The following is a 19,457-nucleotide window of genomic DNA, read 5'->3' as shown; positions in this document are numbered from 1 at the left end:
TAAACCATTTCAAATAATATGGGATGGTTAGATTGAAAACTAGTCAACAGCCATTTGCTTATTTATTCATCTACTGCTGAATCGAAGATAAACATCCGATGCTGGTAATCTGAACGATGCCAACTGCTTCCTCCCTCCTAGCAAAACTTCAAACTTCTCCACATTTTCCACTCACATTTATCATAACAATCCACCTAAACTTCGATCCATCTTTTCATTTTAACTACGACATATCTCTACATTTCTCTCATCCTTACAACCTTTCTTACTCGAATCATTACTCAAACAATTCACCCAGATCCATCTTTTCTCACTACAGCCAAACCTTTGGCTGAACGAGTCTTCATAAATTCTGCTTCAGTTCACACCTTTTCTTCCAAGCCATTCTGTTAAGACTGTTACCATCCTCACTTCCCCGATTTTGTGATTAATATCTCCTATCATCCTACCATCATTAATCAAATCACCCCTCTACCCTCAGTCCATTTTGCAATCAGTTCCGTCTTCCTGGCTTTCATTTACTTTCACATAACACTCTCGCTAACATACATTGTACGAAAGTCAACAACTTAGCACTCAAGTTAGCAATCCCTTAATTAACTTACAAACTTGCAGCAGTATCCGTCCTATGCCTGAATTCCATTGACTGGCTAAGTTACCTGGCGTTACAACTTGCAAGGTCATTGATACGACATCCCTATAACTTCGATCTCCCCATTCAAAAAATACTACGGTGAGATGACACAGGCTTAGCTCAAGTTCCTTTATTGCTACATAACACATTCTCTTGTTGAGATATTCTAGCACACTCATCATAAGTACTTCTCATCATCTTCAACAAATTATCTTCTTCGACCATAATGAACACCTTTCAAATCATAAAAATGTAATCTAGGTGTGTCATATATACAGCTTCTTCAATTTACTCACAAACTTCCCAAACAACTTGATCTATGCACACACTATCTTTTTTTTAATCCGAAACGACTCTTTCCTTATCAATCCTTCTGATGTGCCTTTTCAACCAACTCTTCATTATTCACTTTCCCAAGTATACTAAGTAAATTTATGGCCTATATGATCAAATTTATGTTCTTTCCTTTCAAAGAAAAAAAATCGTCTCTCCCCGTTCCTTTGGAAGCTTCTCTCATTCTGCAAATACTTTACAAACCACTGTTACTCACTGTATTATACCAGCATCCACTAACTCTTGAGGCCTTCCAATTCTTCAGCCTTTCAACTTCCCTCCTAACTACCCCAACAGAACTTTTTTCCTGTAAATTCAACATAATTTTTCAAAATACTTTGTCTATCGATACATCTTTTATTCTAAGTTCACTTGACCATTTAAATAAAACTTCCATTCATCAGTAACTGACTTAAACTCACCCCACTGCATTGATTAACTACCATCTTCTCTCACATTTAAAACCCCGGATCCTGCCATCAACAGGCTCCCCAACCCCCACCACCCACCACTAACAACTCACTTTCACATGATACCCACAGGGTATGCCCACAATGTTATTAATATCACATAATAATCATCCGCAAATATGACAACTCTAAAAATCTCGATTAGCTGTACAGATGAGTTAAACAAAAATCTCTAATTTTCTCAAAACAATCAACCCCGAATCATCTTGTAACTGGTGTAAATCTTATGTCAAGTACAAGTTGTGTGCGCTGTATAATCCAAAACACTAAACGGTATGATAAACAAGAGCCGATTTTGAAGTTCCTATATATGCAACAAAATAAAATCCTAAATTTATTCCAGAAATAATTTTATTGTCTGAATCATAACACATCCAAAAGTTACGGCAAAATGTCTCTAAGATCGGTTTAAAATTGATTAGGCCTAGACTGTTATAATATAAACATTCAAAATAAAACATTTGAATCAAATGATACATTTTCAAACCTCAGATCTATTTACGTGCAAAAACGTAACTAAAATCACTTTATAATCATTACGCCGTAGACTACAGTCAATAAAAATCCATACTATAAAAACACAAGTTAACACAAATTTAAACCTCAAGATCAATATTCTTCTTTTAACGTGCAAAATTCATTTTTGTAAAATCATGCCTTCATTTGAAGGACTTTTTGCTTTGGCTTTGGGGTACCACACATCATTATAAAACAAAAATGAAAATACAAACATTTCTTCCATAAATACTAAAATTTTTAAAATCACTTCATACTGCAGCTACACCACACATCATTATAAAACAAAAATGAAAAACAAACATTTCCATAACACTTAAACCCGAAGGATTTTTAAACCTGAAACATCTGATCACCCACCCAAAGGTAATGGCTCAGTCGTAGCCTGAACAGGGGTCCTCCCCCACCCCACCAAAAAAATCCACACCTGACCCATCTTACACCCTTCCAAGATCTGGTGACATGCACGCTATGTGCTGTAAATCACTGAAATAAAATCATTATCACGCAAATTCAAGACAAAACCAGTGTGATATTGTGACGAACGGACTCTTCCTGCGGTCTTCCTGTACTACGAACAAGAATTTGGGCTCCAACAGTAGTAAAACTCCACAATAGCTATGATAACAACACATTCTCACAACACTAAATTTGTAGTCAACCGATATCATAACTACGGCAAGATATTCTGTTATAGGCCTACAACCTGAAATCAAGGCTTGGCCGAATGTATACTAACAGAAGGCTTCGTTAACCCTCATGAAACGCATGGAAATTAAATAAACCACATTTCCAGGTGTAACATCATTATTCATATCCCCCTTAAATATTATATATTTGCTTCTTTCAATAACGACTAGCCTAGTAGAATGATTCAGCTGTTGCCGAACTTTTCTGATCAACGTAGCCTGACTCGACTCGTCCTAAGTTTTCGTGTGTTTACTTCACTGTACCTCCGGCAGGCTGGCTACACCTATTGTATCGTGCCTGGGCGTCTCATTCACTATTTGCTGAAAAGCTTGGAGACTACAACTAGACTATAGTATACGCTGTCAAAGCTGCAGCGTTCGTGAAGCTGTTTAACCGAGATCCCGAGGTAAGCAATGAAAGTAACCCCGGGGAATACTCGCCATAGTTAATAATACAGACTTGACTTGGCACGGTTTTTGAGCTTAATTAAACACAAACCCCTATAACAGTATCATAATTAAAGGGCATATGGCGTACTTACAAAGCAGACGTTTATATTTCACAGAATGTTTCCATCCCCGCTCATAAAAGGCCGTGTTCACACGAAAATCAACACATGTCTAAACATACACGTACACCCAATCGTCAATCTGTCATGACATTGAATCAACAGAGCGGGAAACAGACAAATCTTACGGGAGCCGAGTTGCCAGCTACCTTTATTATAAAGGCAAGAATGGCTATTTTCACATTATTCATTCATTATGTCTCTTGTAGCAGCTGTTGATTAACACTATAAGTGTTTATTTATAGATTTAGTGTATAATAAATCAATAACAAGGTGTGGAAACTAAAACAACAATGAAATCTAAATCTGAATGTTTGCAATGTTCAGTGCCTCCGAGACATGCTCCACCTGTTCCTCTGTCTACAGTAATCTCCCATCTAAATTGTCGATTTTTTTTTATAATATTAAAATTTAACATCTGATTCTATCAACATTTTAGGCATTCAGGTACTTTAAAATTGTCTTTGAGAAATAATATGGTCTAAAATGTTGAGCTGTCTCTACGATCTTTATAAAGAAAGTATTAACTATCTCTAGGAATTAGGCCATTGAAACATTTATTTTATTCATCCCTGTTGTTAAAGCTTTATGTTAACTTTATTCATCCATACATGGAGTATTTTTCTAAAACTTAATATTTCCTCCCTCCTCAACTTGCTGCATTAAAGGTAATTTGTTTGATGAATGGTCCCGCCTTGACTTACCTTTCGAACTCACTGTTTCATTCTCCCCATATATTTACTCTGTGGTGACCAGCAAAGCACAGGCTGCACATTGGAATCTCAGTGGTCTTGCTGGAATTCCCTGCCCACTGACTTATGCCTTCTTTCCCTCAAAACATAGGTCTGTTGCTTCTTTCAGGGCTAAGTCCAACGTTTTTAGCTTTCCACTCATTCTTTTGCCTTGTGTTTCTTCTGACTTTGTATAAATAGGCCTATAGACATTTATATTCCGTCCCTTTGTCCTTCACATTAGAAAACTCTACCATACAATGACATCTTCTGAAATAGTGACAAGATAAAACAAACTGATTGAAATATAGAATTTTGAAAATAACGTAAAATCCACAGCTCCTTCATTCTTCTATATCTCTTAGCATTCTAGGTTTTAATTTTTGTTTATAAGTTTGATTTATTTGCTTAAGTACCTTTCAAATTAGGTCTACTTGTTTTAGCTAAAATGAAGTAATTGCAACAAACATGAATGACAAGATAAGGCACACAAGTTAACCCAGTTGTTCAATAACCTTTTTTTTTTTTTGCAATGCTATGGTTATAGTGAATAGGGCGGTTCAGTGTTATTATTTATCCTAGTCCCTCAGAAAGTAAGAAGAAGAAGCCATGGGTGAGGAGCAAATCTTGACTTAAATTAAGTCCTCCTCATGCCCTCATGGAACCTTGCCCTAAGATAATTAAAATGTGAAAGGGAACAGGAGATCTGGAGTGAACATCCGGACTCTCACCTGCCAATAGAAAGGAACATGGGATGAATAAATATGATTAAGCATATTAAAACACTTTTACTTATTTGCATTTATGAAGACTGCATGAGGATCAAGAATGACCAATGAAAATGAACACAAAAACAAACCAATTTCAGTATTATCATGGAGTCGCAAGAAATTTATCAGTGATCCTTCACGTTTGTAGATTAGTATTTTACAATAAATTGAATATTCTCCTTGATGTTAACACTGATTCATACTTTGCCACTAACACTTAGATAATATTTTGCAGCTTGTACTGCAGGGCATGGTAAAAAAAGTGATAAACAAATAGAGAGAGAGGCTCTGCTTTGTTTTGCAAATGATAATAGTAGAAGTTTATGTCTCATAAACTGACATTTTATGCATACCAATTTTTTTATTATTCTGTTTATAAATTTACAGTACTTTAAATCCATTCTAGCAAGAAGATGAACTTGATCTGGGATGTTTACAAACAAACATTGGAAAATAAGCGACCAAACAAGCTCTCGTTCTGCTACCGGCTACGGACGACAAAATAAATTATAACCTATTATTGCGATATTAATCTTTTAATTTTCACGCGTAATGTCTTATTTAAAACGAACTCATGCTCTCCTAAGCCTTAGTAAGTGTGCTATGAAGCCTATCAATTTAAGGGGTACTCGTAATTTGTCCTCAACTGCACCACTCCATGTAAGTCTGCCGACTTGTCTTAACATAGACCAGGATATGTAGGCCTCTGCTTAAAGCTTTTTTTGTCGTTAGACTTTCGGATATTGGTTATTGCAGTGGTTTGGTTTCACGTTGGTAGGAATAATTGTTAGGAATTTCACTGAGAAGCCATAGGCCTACTACTCATACCATTAGGGTGAAGTAAAATAAGGGAGGACCCGTCATCCTAAGTTAGGTTAGGTTAGGAAGGTTATGCCTAAATTAATATAGATGATATTCACTTAGTTTTGTTCCATTCACCTCTCGCTAAAAATTTTATTCTTGGTAGAACTAAACAAGAGCTCTGCATTGGGTATTACTTTGGAAGTTGATGTTTTGTACAGTATTTTGGTTGCTTATTAAGAATTTACTGTTATTTTTTATCAGTCGACTGTAATTAACCTGTAATTAAAATCAGAAGTTGTATGCTGGCCATCCTGGAATGTTATCACGCATTTGCAGTGTTATAGAGGAACTTTTGGTAAAAAGTGTTGTTTCCTTCACCGGCTCCGCCCCTGACTAAGTAACACAGCCCGCTAAGCTAGGTTAGGTTAGGGTACGTTAGGTTAATATAGTTCCTCTTGTAATAGGTTTCCTTAGCCAATCCGTTCTTAAACATATGGCTCCTGAATGACTTGCAGATTCACAGAACTGTTCCACAACAACGACATGGCAGTCTGGGCTTTCTCCCGTTTCCAAAACCCCGCGTTCCCAAAGGGCTCCCAACCATGTTGGGCAGATATGAGGTTAACAATAATTGACCGACAATAAACAACACCACCTCCTTCATCAGCAACACTAATAGTATGGGAAAAATCGCTTTCCAAGGTAGTAGTCCGTGCGGAGCTCTTGCTTAGAAATACTGTACTATCAGAGGACCACATTAAAAGTTAGTATAAATGCCATTTCACCATATTTTAGAATAACATGGTTAGAATGGAAATACTGTATGTATTAGTTGGAAGTAGACCTAGGTATTAGCTAATTTCCTTTCAAGTAAGCCATAGTTTGCATTATTAATTAATTAATTTTGAAAAGCGCTTGACCCATATATTTATCCAGGAACATGTCTTGTGCATTTTGCATTTTTAACCATGAGTTGATAGCTGACAAACCACTTGTATTGTTTTCCCATACATATCAATTATGGATGGACCGCATTTGGAAACTTGTTGTCTTGGGGGAGCATACAGTTCAGAAAAACAAAAGGAAAGGAATAACACTTTCAGCAGCTACTTCTGTTGTGTTTTGAGTATATTAATATACTCAAAACACAGGAGAAGTAGCTGAAATAATTCTCTGAGCAGTAACTTGATGACAGTATCTTCTGTTTCACTGTACTTTTTCAAGCAAATGACAAATAAATATATATACAAGTTATAAAGAGTATATTATGAAAGTGATTGACAGGAATAATGTAAATTAAAACTTTTAATTTCCTTCACATACAGAATTTTGTATCCTCAGTTTTAATGATACTGTAAACTTATTCTTTTCATTTTTAGGTGGGGGGTGATAGGCGGTATATACCACGCCGTGCTGTCTTGTATGTCCCTGGAAGTGATGAAAGGAAGCTGAAGAAAATTCCTAGCTTGTCTGCTGACTGCATAGTTATGGACTGTGAAGATGGTGTTGCACTGTCTAAGAAGGTAAATTAATTTTTTTTCTTTTTTTATAACTAATGTGATAATGATATAATGTTCTAAGATTGGTAAAGGAGTGCATGTTCAAGGCACAGTTTATATACATATAACTATTTATTTTATAAGCTTTGTTGTTGCTTTTGTGCAGTAGATGATTAGTTGTTTCAAGTTGGAAAAGCAACTAATAGGAGACCTGTATCCTTAATTTTGTTTAAACATAGGTGATTTTAATACTACAGTATTTGGCATGTGTTGGCTGCCCTGCACTACAGTACATTTATGATGGTGTGTAGCTGGTAGAACAAAGAATTTTTTCCAGCAAACAGAAAAAAAATTGTTTATTACAAACAACCAGTATCTGATCATTTATTCTGTGTTCATAACCAAAACTAACTATATATATTGTTTATTGCCATATTTGTCCTATCAGGAAGCAGCGAGATCCATGATTCACCGGGTTTTGCATTCTCAAGAAATTGACTTCTCTGGCAAAGACTGCTCTGTACGATTCAATAGTGTAGACAGTGGTCTTTGTGAGGACGACATGAAAGAAATCTTGTCTGCTGCACACCTTCCCACCACTGTTCATCTTCCGAAAGTGGAATCACCACAGCATCTTGAATGGGTGAGACAACATTTGTGTTGTTTGTGCATAAGATATCGCTCACAATATTTGTAGTTTTGTTCATGAAACTTACCTGTCAGATATATATACAGCTGTATTTCTCCGAAATCCGACAGAATTTCAAAATTTGCGGCACACGCAGTGTGGCCAGGTGGTTAGTACTCATTCCCGCCGCTGGGTGGCGGGAATCGGGAACCATTCCCATTTTCTATTCAGATTTTTCTGTCGCCGTACTGTTAACATCTGTTTACAGTACCTCCGCCTCTGGATTTCGTTAACTTGCATAGTTTTCACTTGAGTATTCTATTGACTTTTGGTTTTTGACTTTGGCTTGTGGATTGGCATACGCTTTTTGTGGACTGTTTATGATTTTGCTTTTTGACTGCTCTTGAATGATGTCTGGTACTAGTTCTGCTAGCTTTCGAGTATGTTGTGTGAGTGAGTGCAAGGTGAGGCTACCGGGTTTCGGTAGACCCTCACTGGTTTGCATGAGGTGTAGGGGCATGTATGTTTGATCAATGATCGCTGCAAAGAGTGTGAGCCTTTGTCTGATGCGAGCTGGAAATTGTATGATTCCAAGTTCGTAAGTTAGAGCGTGACAGGATCAGGAGGTCTTCCTCCAGGAGTGTGTGTAAGAGTCAGGTTCTATTTCTTCACCTGATAACCCCAATGTAGACATTGTTGTACCTGTCCCTGTGGTTTTGCCTTCGGGCCCTGAGGTTGTGTCTGTGGGGGGTTTGGCCCGACGGAGATCATGAACACCATCCGTGCTCTAGAAAACAAAGTGTCTTCGCCCAAAGTGCTGTGCAGTGTAGTGTTCCCCTAGTGTCGTGGAGGGGGCGTCAGATCGCCCCATAATGCTTCTAGGCCTGGACCTCTGTCAGACTCCCAGGACTCAGGAGAAGGCATGTCGAAAGCCGTAAGAGGGTTACGCCGGGGCTTCCCACCGATCTGACGTCCCTTCGCAGTTCCTGTTGTCACTTCCCAGGCTGCTAAGGATCGTGGCTTCGCCTCGCATCCTTGGACTGCTTTTTCGTCCTCCGAGGCGTCCTCCCCTCGTAGGGGTTGGAATTCTCGCAAGGACTCTCGCCCACTGAAGAGGAGCTTTAGAGATGACGCTCACGTCAGTTTTCTCCGCCTCCTCGCGGGATTTTGAAGCTTTCCCGCCACAGAAGAGGACACGTACGTCGTCAGAGGAGGACGTTTGTGAGCGCCCCCCAGTCGCTCTAAGGAGAGAGCTGTTCTGCTCCTGTGAGGAAGAAGAAGGCGTCCCTCGCCCCTCTTCTTCCCGTAGGCTCTCCTCTCCTCCTGGATATGAGACCTCCTTCCAAGAGTATCTTACGAGATATGCAGCGCCAGTTGGCCTCTTCTGGCCGAGAAGGAATCAGAACCACGTCGTCGCAAGGACTTGAGGCTTCCCATTAAGAAGTCCAGGAAGTCCCCGCCTCCTGCTCCTTTTTCTTCGCCTCCATCTCCTGCTTCTTCGCCCTGTCGTCCCTCACAGCTCACGAGTTCCTTTCGTGACTCGTCGCCATCACGACGCCTCGCAAGCAGCTATCCAGGACTCTTCATTAGCTGCTCGTCAGGACGCTTCTCTCGCTGCTGCACAGGACGCTCGCAGGACGCTCAGCATGACGCCAGGTTGGGCTCCCGATCGGATGCTCTTCAGGACGCCGCCAGGACGCCGCCAGGACGCCTTTAGTCGCCGCCGGGACGCCTTCCAGAGCATTCTGATCCTGCAGGGAAAAGTAGATCCTCTTCCGTATCGGACCTCAAGGCCTTCGCTCCCGAAAAGCTGTTTGTGATTCTCGTGGTTCGCCTTTTCATGAAGGAGAAGTCTCTGGCGATTCTGAGCCTGCGGGTTTTGATCAACCTTCTGCTTCCTCGCCTTCCGACTACCAGGTGTTAACCGCCTTCTTAAGGACTTATTCGGCGATAAGTTTAAACCCTCGGCTCCTCTCTCTCCTCCTTCGCAGCTTGCCTCTTCCAAAGCGAGGAGAACGCCGGGTTTGTGAAGATGACTTCTTCACTGGCTACTAAGAAGGCCTTCAAGAAGGTTAACGCCTGGATGGAGGAACGGAAGACGCAAGGCAAGACTTCTTTGCCCTTCCTCCTTCTAAGCTTTGCGGTAAGGCGGGCATGTGGTATGAGACAGGTGAGGACGCGGTTCTCGTGTCCTTCTTCGCCTCAAGGAGACTTCGCCAGCCTTGTCGACTCTTCCAGGAGGTCCCTGCTGTCGACTGCTAAGGTTTCGTGGACTATGTCCGAGACCGACCATCATCTGAAGGGACTCTTCCGTTCTATGGAAGTTTTCAACTTTTAGACTGGTGCTTGGGTGCTTTAGATCTCAAGCTTAGAAGCCCTGACTGATCAGCCTGGGGAGCTATCCAGTGTTTTGAATTGCATGGATAAGGCCATTAGGGATGGCTCTGAGGAACTGGCCTCCCATTTTTGTACAGGCCTTTGAAGAAGAGGGCCTTGTACTGCAATTTCACCTCCAAGTCAGTTTCACCGTCACAAAAAGGCTGAATTATTGTTTGCCCTTTGTCGAGCTTCATCTCTTCCCCAGCCTTTAATCAAAGATCTTGCTTCCAGTCTTAAGGAGAAGGCAACGCAGGACCTATTGGCCCATCTGCCAGACGTCCTTCAGTCCCTTCTACGCCTTCGTCGGTTCTTTCCTCCAAGAAGAAACAGCCCTTTCGTGGAGGAGCTTCTTCCTCGAAATCGACTCCACGAGGGAGAGGTTATTCCAGAGGAGCAGCCCCATCGAAGCCCAGGGGCAAAAAGTGATCATCAACTCCTCCAGACACCTGTGGGAGCCAGGCTACTTTCATTTGGGGAGCCTGAGAGCGAAAGGAGCGACTCTTGGTCCGTCGAAGTTCTAGAGAAAGGCTACAAGATCCCTTTCTCGATCTCGCCACCCCTTTGTATCACCCAAGGATCTGTCGCCCTCCTACCATTGGGAAAAACAACAGATCCTTTTAGATCTTTTGGAGCAGATGCTCGTAAAAAGAGCTGTGGAGCCAGTTCAGGATCTATCCTCTCCAGGGTTCTACAACCGACTGTTCTTAGTCCCGAAACAGTCGGGTGGGTGGAGACCTGTTCTGGACGTAAGCAGGCTGAACCGCTTCATTGTCAAAGAGAAGTTCAGGATGGAAACGTCACAATCTGTTCTCGGAGCGCTAAGACCAGGAGATTGGATGGTCTCTCTGGACTTACAAGATGCTTACTTCCACGTTCCCATACATCCTCAGTCAAGACAGTACCTGAGGTTTGTACTGGGGGGAAGAGTCTTCCAATTCCGAGCTCTTTGCTTTGGTCTCAGCACAGCTCCCATGGTATTCACAGTGATCATGAGAAATGTGGCGAGGTGGCTTCACTTGGCGGGGATCCGCGTTTCGCTTTACCTGGACGATTGGCTCATTCGAGCTTCTTCCCAAGCTCAGTGTCTGGAGGACCTAATTTCGACATTGGAGTTGACGGTCCCTTGGACTTCTAGTCAACAAAGAAAGTCCCATCTGATCCCGACTCAGTCCATCGTCTATCTGGGGATTCAGATGGATTCAGTGGCTTTTCGAGCTATCCATCCCTAGAACGCCAACAACATTGCTTGGAAAAAGTTTCGTCTCTCCTGGGGAAGGAAACATGCTCGGTGAGGGAATGGATGAGTTTGCTGGGGACCATTTCCTCGCTGGAGAAGTTTGTTTCCTGGGAAGACTTCATCTCAGGCCGCTTCCAGTTTTTCCTAGCGGAGAACTGGATGAACAAGGAGGACCTGGAAGAGACCTTGAAGATCTTTCCGCCTGTCAAGACTCACCTGAGGTGGTGGCTCGACCCCTTGTTACTGGCAGGAGGCGTTTCCTCACGCCTTCAGAGCCCCGACCTAGTGTTGTTTTCCGACGCGTCCAGGGAAGGGATGGGGGAGCAACACTAGGAGGGGAAGAAGTGTCAGGCACCTGGAGAGGGAACAGGTGTCCTGGCACATCAATCTCAAAGAATTAGGAGCTATCCATCTAGCCCTCCAATTCTTCGAGGATCGTGTGTCAGGCCGAGTTGTTCAGGTGAATTCCGACAACACCACAGCCTTAGCTTACCTCAAGAAGCAGGGGTACTCGCCCTGCCCCTGTTCAACTTGGCAAAGGAGATCCTGCTTTGGACTCATGCTCGGGGATCACGATTCTCACAAGGTTCATCGCGGGCGAGAGAATATCCGCGGACCTTCTCAGTCGGGCAGCATCAACTTCTGCCGACAGAATGGACCCTTCACGAGGAGGTGTGTCTGGATCTGTGGAAGTTAGGGGACGTCCCTTAGTAGACCTCTTTGCGACGTCCAGAACAAAGAGGCTTCCTCTTTATTGCTCCCCTGTCTTAGATCCGGGAGCCTTAGCAGATGCCCTCCTCTGGGACTGGAAAGGCCTAGATCTTTACGCTTTTCCTCCCTTCAAGATCCTGGGAGAAGTGATCAGGAAATTCTCAGCGTCCGAAGGAACAAGGATGACTTTAATAGCCCCTTTGGCCAGCAGCGGATTGGTTCACAGAGGTCATGACCTTCCTTGTGGACTTCCCAAGACACTCCCCTGAGAGTAGATCTTCTCAGGCAGCCCCATTTCTAAGATTCCACAAAACCTCCCCGCCTGAGTCTAACTGCATTCAGACTATCTCGAAGTTGGCAAGAGCGAGGGGTTTTCGAGAGCATTGGCAAAGGCTATCGCCAGTGCCAGACGACCCTCTTCTATTTCAGTCTATCAATCGAAGTGGGCCAATTTAGGAGATGGTGCAAGAGCAGCGGGATTTCCTCACCACGACCTCTGTGCCCCAAATAGCGGACTTCCTTCTACATCTCAGGGAGAAAGAAAACTGGCAGTCTCTACCATTAAAGGCTATAAAAGTATGCTGTCGGCAGTCTTCCGACACAGGGCCTTGACTTAGCCGACAACAAGGATCTCCACGATCTCTTGAGATCCTTTGAAACTGTTAAGGTTCCTAGGCCCATGACCCTCCTTGGAACCTAGATGTGGTCCTAAAATTTCTTATGTCAAGTCCTTTGAACCTATGTCTTCTGCTTCTCTCAAGAACGTGACTAGAAAGGCAATTTTTCCTAACCTCTCTGGCGACGGCAAGAAGAGGGTTAGTGAAGTTCAGGCTATTAGCAAGCACATTGGCTTTAGGGGTCCTAATGCCGTTTTGCTCCCTAAGTCCATTTTTTTCTTGCCAAAATGAAAATCCTTCAAACCCGTGGCCCAAGACGTTTGAAATCAAAGGTTTGACGGAGATTCTGGACAAGAATCAGAGAGAGTCTTGTGCCCTGTCAGGGCTCTCAAATTCTACTTAGCCAGGACGAAAGAAAGCCGAGGCCCGTCGGACAATCTGTGGTGTTCTGGTTAGAAGACCTGACTTACCTATGTCCAAGAATGCTCTGTCATTCTTTTAAGAAGTACCATCAAAGAGGCTCATTCTTCCTGCCAAGAAGAGGACATGAGGCTTAAAGTGAAAGCTCACGAAGTGAGAGCCATCGCGACTTCGGTGGCTTTCCAGAAGAATATGTCTCTAACGATCTTCTGGGTACCACCTTCTGGCGGAGTAATTCAGTTTTCGCCAGACATTACTTACGAGATGTGAAGTCAACTTTGAGGACTGTTCTTCGCTGGGACCATACGCTCCGCAGACACAATGTTGGGAGAAGAGGGCAATACTCATCCTATCCTTTAGGGGTTAGGTGGTATTTTTTAATCTTGGTTTTTGTATTCTCGGTTGTTGGGTGGCCACCGATGTGGACGTCCCAATCTTTAGCCTATATTAGGTTCAATGGCTTAGTTAGGCTCGGTCAGGTGGTTGGTTGTTGCTCTTTCCCTCTCAGTATGGTCATATGATCTAGTCCCATTGTGGTCTCGCCCCCGTGGACAGGTCATCTAGATCTCACCAGCTTTATAGGTCCCTACCTTGCTGGAGAATCTAGTAAAGCAGAAGCAGGCTTGGGTGACAGTAACCTCGAAGTCAGCTATGCTAACAGGTAAGAACCAAGATGCGTCAATCGCCTACATCTATTTGTTTCCTAAATCCTATTCTGTCTCTACCCACCTCCAATGGTGGGATTCAGCTGTATATATATCTGACAGGTAAGTTTCATGAACAAAATGATATTTTAATGATAAAATAAAGTTTGTTCATACTTACCTGGCAGATATATAATTATAGTGCCCACCCACCTCCTCAGAGACAGTGGCACTAGAAAATCTGAATAGAAAATGGGAATGGTTCCTGATTCCCGCCACCCAGCTGGGGAATGAGTACTAACCACCTGCCACACTGGGCAGCCGTAGTTTTGAAATTCTGTCGGATTTCGGAGAAATACAGCTGTATATATATCTGCCAGGTAAGTATGAACAAACTTTATTTTATCATTAAAATATCATATTTATAGGCTTTTGTAACTGATTTGCTTCTTTCAGGGTTTTGGTGTTAATCTTGATGAGTATAATGTGAAGAGAGATGGTTATTATTACAGTATGATCATGTAAGTTGCATTGTACATTGGAAAGAAATTTGCATAGGGTGATCACAAAGGATGCATGTATGCAGCTATTAAAAAATGCATAAAATTAAATTGCTCTTTACTAATAAGAGATGAACTGTCAAGATGAACTGTCAGCAAGAGTAATTGTTAATTTCATGGCCCCCACTCGCATTCATCAAAAAGGACCATTTGCTCATTTTGTACATGTGTTGGTTCTTCACACTGGTGTGCAGAAAGTGTAGTTAGTATATTCAGAATCATATGTAGCTTAGTGTTAATTTTTTGGTTAGTATTTGTAAATTAAACTACTGAAAGTATCCTTAGTTTGCAGATAAACTAAAATCGGTGTTGAAGGTCTCCAACGTTTCTGAAAAAGTACGCCTTATAATATTCACTGAGTCAGCCTCTTCACTTCTGGACCTGCCAGCAATATGCCGTCGAGGGGTTGAGTTGTCCAAAGATTCTCCTTTTGAACTTGATGGAATAGTGTTTGGATCGGATGATTTTTGTGCTGATATTGGTATGTACGACTATGCAATTTTACCATGTGTGAAAGGGGAACGTAGAGTGACTAGGCTAGTAGAACATTTTTATCCTCTGTTACGTGTAAAAACTGGATATTATTATTATTATTATTATTACAATGCAGTTTAACAAGACTTCAGGGTCACATTTCCTTCCAGCCTTTGTAAGGGCTCGCCCAAAAGATTTATTTCTCAGTGAGGTGAAAATTAGAGCAAAGTTAAAGAAGTTGGATTGTTAGGTAGGAATAAGAACCTTTTATATTGTCTGTAGTGTACCATGCAAGGTGCAGTTTAAGCAGTACCCCCATACATAGAATGGTTAAAAAGGAGTAACTGAATGCTAGGCTATTAGAATGGTATGTTGTACTACCTGACAAGTATGTCTTTTCCATGGTGATGTAGTATCTGACAACCATGTTCTTTCTTTTCAAAAAGTGTGCTTTAATATAGGTATTTTTTTTATAATACTTTAATGTAATACTGTAACATAATCTCACTTCACTGCATATGTATTGGAGTGTTAGATGGTTCCCACATGAAATAGGTGATTTTCCTGTGTTGAAGCATTGTGAATGATATTGATGTTATTTTCTCTATTTCCTTTTGTAAAGGACTTTAGTAATTAAGTCTGATTGAATTCAAGTTCAGTGTTCCTGAAATAAATATTCTTTTCAGGCGCTACTCGCACAAATGAAGCAAAAGAACTCTCTTTTGCAAGGCAGTATGTTGTGACAGTGGCTAAAGCATTCAAATTACAAGCTATAGATTTGGTATATATAGACTATAAAGGTAAGTAAATATGAGAACATATTAGGACCTTCTTGTTAGGAACTATAAAAATAGTAGAGACTGTGCTTCAAGCCATTCATAGACGATGCTATCTTATCACAGAAGTATAATGTTTATCCTTTACCAAAGAAAGTGGAATAAATACAGGGGGGATATCTAGTCTGTCACCAGGCAGGTTATGTTCTGAGAAACAATAATTTTTCAAAGTCACAACTCTTTAAGTTCTTAGAGAAGCAAGGATTTCAGTTATTTAAAAGAGTTGTTCATTTCCTTATCACCATCAGTCAAGTACTGAGGTAATTGCTTGACCCTTTCACTGAAGGACTGATTGCACACAGATATTAGAGTTATTAAATTGCAAAAACTAGAGAGGGAGTTGTTATTCCAAAGCACAGTAGGTTAAATTACTGATTTGATACCATGTTCATTTGCACCTAGAATATTTTTTCTGGTACTGGTAGCTTTAAAATTTCCCTTTGTGGACTTCTGCATTAACTAGTTGAGTAACACCAATTAGTGATGCGGCTTTATCCTCTTGTAGTTTTCTGGACAAGTACCAGATATTCAAAGAACCTCAGTAAGTCTTTGGTCAGCCTGACTAGCTATTGACTGTACCTCTGTTTAACACCAGAAACTTCTGTTACTGCTTCTGTTTAGATAATGAAGAAAGATGTTGAATTGCCTTTTGATACACTTCATGACAGCTGATACCACTTCTACCAGTATTGTATCAGTATCCTTCATATAATAAGGCCTGAAGAAGAAACAGTCATGTTTGGCCTTTGTTTGACATGCAGTCGGTTGCAGATAGCCAACTCATAATTGGCTCATTATAGTCATTTGTACTTCTTTTCGCTGGTAACACTGAGAGGAAGCTGAGCCTAGAGAACAGCCATCTTTTGCTCCCTCATATCTTATTTGGCTGTGTAATTTCTGTAGGTTGCCTAGAATCTTTGTAACTTTCCAGTAATTGCCATTTTCATTCATGTTTTTGTGGATAGATTTCATTGTATATAGATTCATTTATGACTGTAGAATTTACCATAGTAGTAAGTGTTAAAAGTATCCATATTTAGCCAAGATTCTGTTGAAGCAAATAGATTTTTTATAACTGCACCAAATGCTTCATATACTCTAAGTAAAATTTTGTTGTCCTTGAAATTTTAAAAAGATTTATTTGGCAAAATTGTAAGCAATATTTTTCTATGGTTGCATATTTGCATTTGGTAACCATTACAGTATTGATATTTTGTCGAACAGATTTAGATGGATTGAAAGTACAGAGCGAGGAAGGTGCTGGTATGGGTTTTACTGGTAAACAGGTAAGATTTATATGTATTCTGAAATTATAGTTTTGATGTAGTATCTATTATAAACAGTTGATGGGACCTAAGTGACAATATTATTATAATTTCAAAGGCAATATAAGAACCATCAATTACAGGACAAAGAAGTGATGCATAGCATAGGAGTATTTCTGTCACAGTTTGTTGATAACTAACTATATGAAATTGATTTTTTCATAGGTGATCCACCCAGGCCAGGTTCCTGTAGTTCAAGCTGCATTTACACCGAGACCAGAAAAAGTAGAATGGGCAGCTGGCCTTGTCCAAGCCTTTGAAGAACACCAGAAGGAGGGAAAGGTAATTATTATATTACTCTTTATACACAAACGATTTGACTGGCCTTTTTCTTCCATCCTTTTCACATATTTTAGTTCCAGAGTTGAAAGTTGTAGCCAGTGGTATGGTCAGATTCAGTAATAATAATACAGTATTTACAGTAAAATGAAAACTTTTTATAAAATTGAATTTTGTCAAAATTTCATCTTGACACACCAAATTTTGATTATCAGGCCTCCAAGTAACATGTTTAATAATGTGTATATTTTTGGTAGTACTGTAACATATTTTCAGCTTATTAAAATTTAACTTGCAGGGTGCCTTTACTTACAAAGGACATATGATTGATATGCCATTACTCCTTCAAGCTCGTAATATCTTGCAAATGGCATCACGGACGTAGACAAGATCAAATATCCTTCAAGCGTTATATAATTTTAAGAAATTTTCTGTGATCAGGTATGCAATGGCGGCTGAACAGTTACAAAATAATTAGTTTTGAAACTTATGTTATGCCAAGATTGCAAGATGGATGGGATGTGAAGCCGTGTTTAAAAAAAGAAATGGTCATATGTTATGAATGTTGCAGGAAATTGCAATTTATTTCTTGTTAAGGGTTGGAAACCTACAATTTCAAGGTAAGCTTTTTTTTTTTTAAATTCCAAGATCATATGAAATACATTTACAGTAACCTTGACAACAGTTGAACAATTAGAAAGATTACAGCATATAGTAATGGACAGTTTACATGTTCATGGTAACAAAAACTTTTGCCAAGTATTTTCTAGTGTGTGCAAAATTTTGTTTCCAAAATTACAAAAGTTGGCTTATAATTTAGTTTGTTACTTTTTTTAGTCAATTCCTTGTTTTTTTCCACACATCCAGCTTTTCCATGAAAAGAGGTTTGTACGTGGAGAATTAGCAAATAAAAACAAAATTGGTTGTAAATGCATGATCTCTTGTATGACACTTTCTGTGTAGTAAGCGTAATTGTTTTAGAGAATTCTGCAGAAAGATTGTTTGAGTAATTCACGTATTATGTACGGATGAAAACATGTTTCAGATAGTATTAAAATCTGGGCAGTCTGAGCTGTTGCTTGCAACCCATGGGTTAACAGTGATAAGTCATGCATCGACTGGTGGACTATATATTATGTCTTGTAAATTTTCTAAATGCTGCAGATTGCATTTGCAGGGTAACATATGAAGCAAAAATATTCCTACAGTGTTGTTTACTGTGATTTTAGTTTTCCTTCTCAGTATACTACTAATAAAGGTCAAAGAGTGCACCCTCTCATGATGTTATTGGCTTGCCCAAATATATATCTTTGAGCTGTATTGTGGTTACTCAAATGCACCAATGATAATTATGTAGTTTTCTCAACAAGGCAAAAATGTAAAAAATCTAGATTTTGATGAGAAGTTACAGTACTAAGTACAATTGAAGAGTTTTATTTGTATTTGTCGGGTTATGTGACCACTGGCTTAAATTCATTATTTCATCATTATTTTCTGAGATATAGTACAGTGTAGAGTGCAGGTTACTTTTTTTTTTTTTTAATTCTTGTGTAGGTTACAGATTGGTGACTGTGGTTTTTATAATGTTGTTCATATCAGTAGGAAGTTATCCTTAATCTTGTTACATCTTGTTGGGGTACACAGTTTGCTAGATTATATTACTCTATGCAAATGCTCTCAAATGATGATGATGATAATTTGTCTCCATTCTTGTTTGCTCATAAGTTGTATATAAATTTGTGCAGAGATTTCAGTTTCCCTGTGTAATAAAGTATATAAATTACAGATTTTGTTTGTGAAGTAGTAAGGTGCAGTAGGTGATTTATTGTTACTGTAAGTACCAAGAATTTAAATTTAAATGTATTTTCAATGAAAAGAAGTACTCTCATTGCATAAGATGCTGTACATTAAACATAAGTGGAGGATGCAAGTACAGTTGGAAATTTAACAACATTTAATTAAGAGATTAAGCATTTGCTTTTTAATGTTTTTATAAATTACTAGCTATGTCAAGGTCTATTACATTATTTTACATTGTATTTAACTTTAAAAATCCTAGATGGTTCCCATTATGTAGTCAGGTTTCAACTTATCTTTTGATAAGAGCTATAATTATCTACGTGATATTACTGCATCATCCTTTCGGTATTGTACATAAATATAAATATGCATAGTTAATGCATAATTTGTTGTGATATATTTAGTAATATAAAAGTATAAAAGATTTATACTTTATTTTAATATATGGTGTGACCTTTTGTGCACTATTCTTGACTTTTTTTTGGAAGTCAGGAGGGCCTTGATCCCTTAAACCATCATTCTTAACTGGAAA

The 19,457-nt window shown here is 39.8% G+C and overlaps 2 protein-coding genes across 2 annotated transcripts in view; one reads left to right on the top strand and one right to left on the bottom strand.

Moving 5' to 3' along the window:
• Positions 1–3,301, bottom strand: part of LOC136853044 (uncharacterized) — a 248,876-nt gene extending 245,575 nt beyond the window's left edge. Inside the window, exon 1 of the mRNA XM_067128258.1 lies at positions 3,185–3,301. The gene's annotated coding sequence lies outside the window, so the exon portion shown is untranslated. The remainder of the gene's footprint in view (positions 1–3,184) is intronic.
• Positions 3,302–5,143: 1,842 nt separating this feature from the next.
• On the top strand, positions 5,144–19,353 carry LOC136853041 (citramalyl-CoA lyase, mitochondrial-like). Its single transcript, XM_067128248.1, has 8 exons — positions 5,144–5,372; positions 6,896–7,039; positions 7,464–7,658; positions 14,497–14,692; positions 15,372–15,485; positions 16,746–16,807; positions 17,012–17,128; positions 17,424–19,353. The coding sequence occupies exons 1-8, from the start codon at positions 5,265–5,267 to the stop codon at positions 17,508–17,510; spliced, it is 1,023 nt and encodes a 340-aa protein (XP_066984349.1). The 5' UTR covers positions 5,144–5,264; the 3' UTR covers positions 17,511–19,353.
• The last annotated feature ends 104 nt before the right edge of the window (positions 19,354–19,457 follow it).

The sequence above is a fragment of the Macrobrachium rosenbergii genome, chromosome 26, assembly GCF_040412425.1.
Source record: "Macrobrachium rosenbergii isolate ZJJX-2024 chromosome 26, ASM4041242v1, whole genome shotgun sequence".
Lineage (NCBI taxonomy): Eukaryota > Metazoa > Arthropoda > Malacostraca > Decapoda > Palaemonidae > Macrobrachium > Macrobrachium rosenbergii.
The sequence above is the reverse complement of the archived record's forward strand: the minus strand, read 5'-3'. Positions and strand labels throughout refer to the sequence as shown.

What these genes read in the sequence shown, in the direction of transcription:
- LOC136853041 (XM_067128248.1), top strand. Translation starts at nt 5,265, where the DNA reads ATGTCTTATTTAAAACGAACTCATGCTCTCCTAAGCCTTAGTAAGTGT. An exon ending in CCTCAACTGCACCACTCCAT is followed by an intron (nt 5,373 to 6,895) that starts GTAAGTCTGCCG and finishes TTTCATTTTTAG; the next exon opens with GTGGGGGGTGATAGGCGGTA. An exon ending in TGGGTTTTACTGGTAAACAG is followed by an intron (nt 16,808 to 17,011) that starts GTAAGATTTATA and finishes ATTTTTTCATAG; the next exon opens with GTGATCCACCCAGGCCAGGT.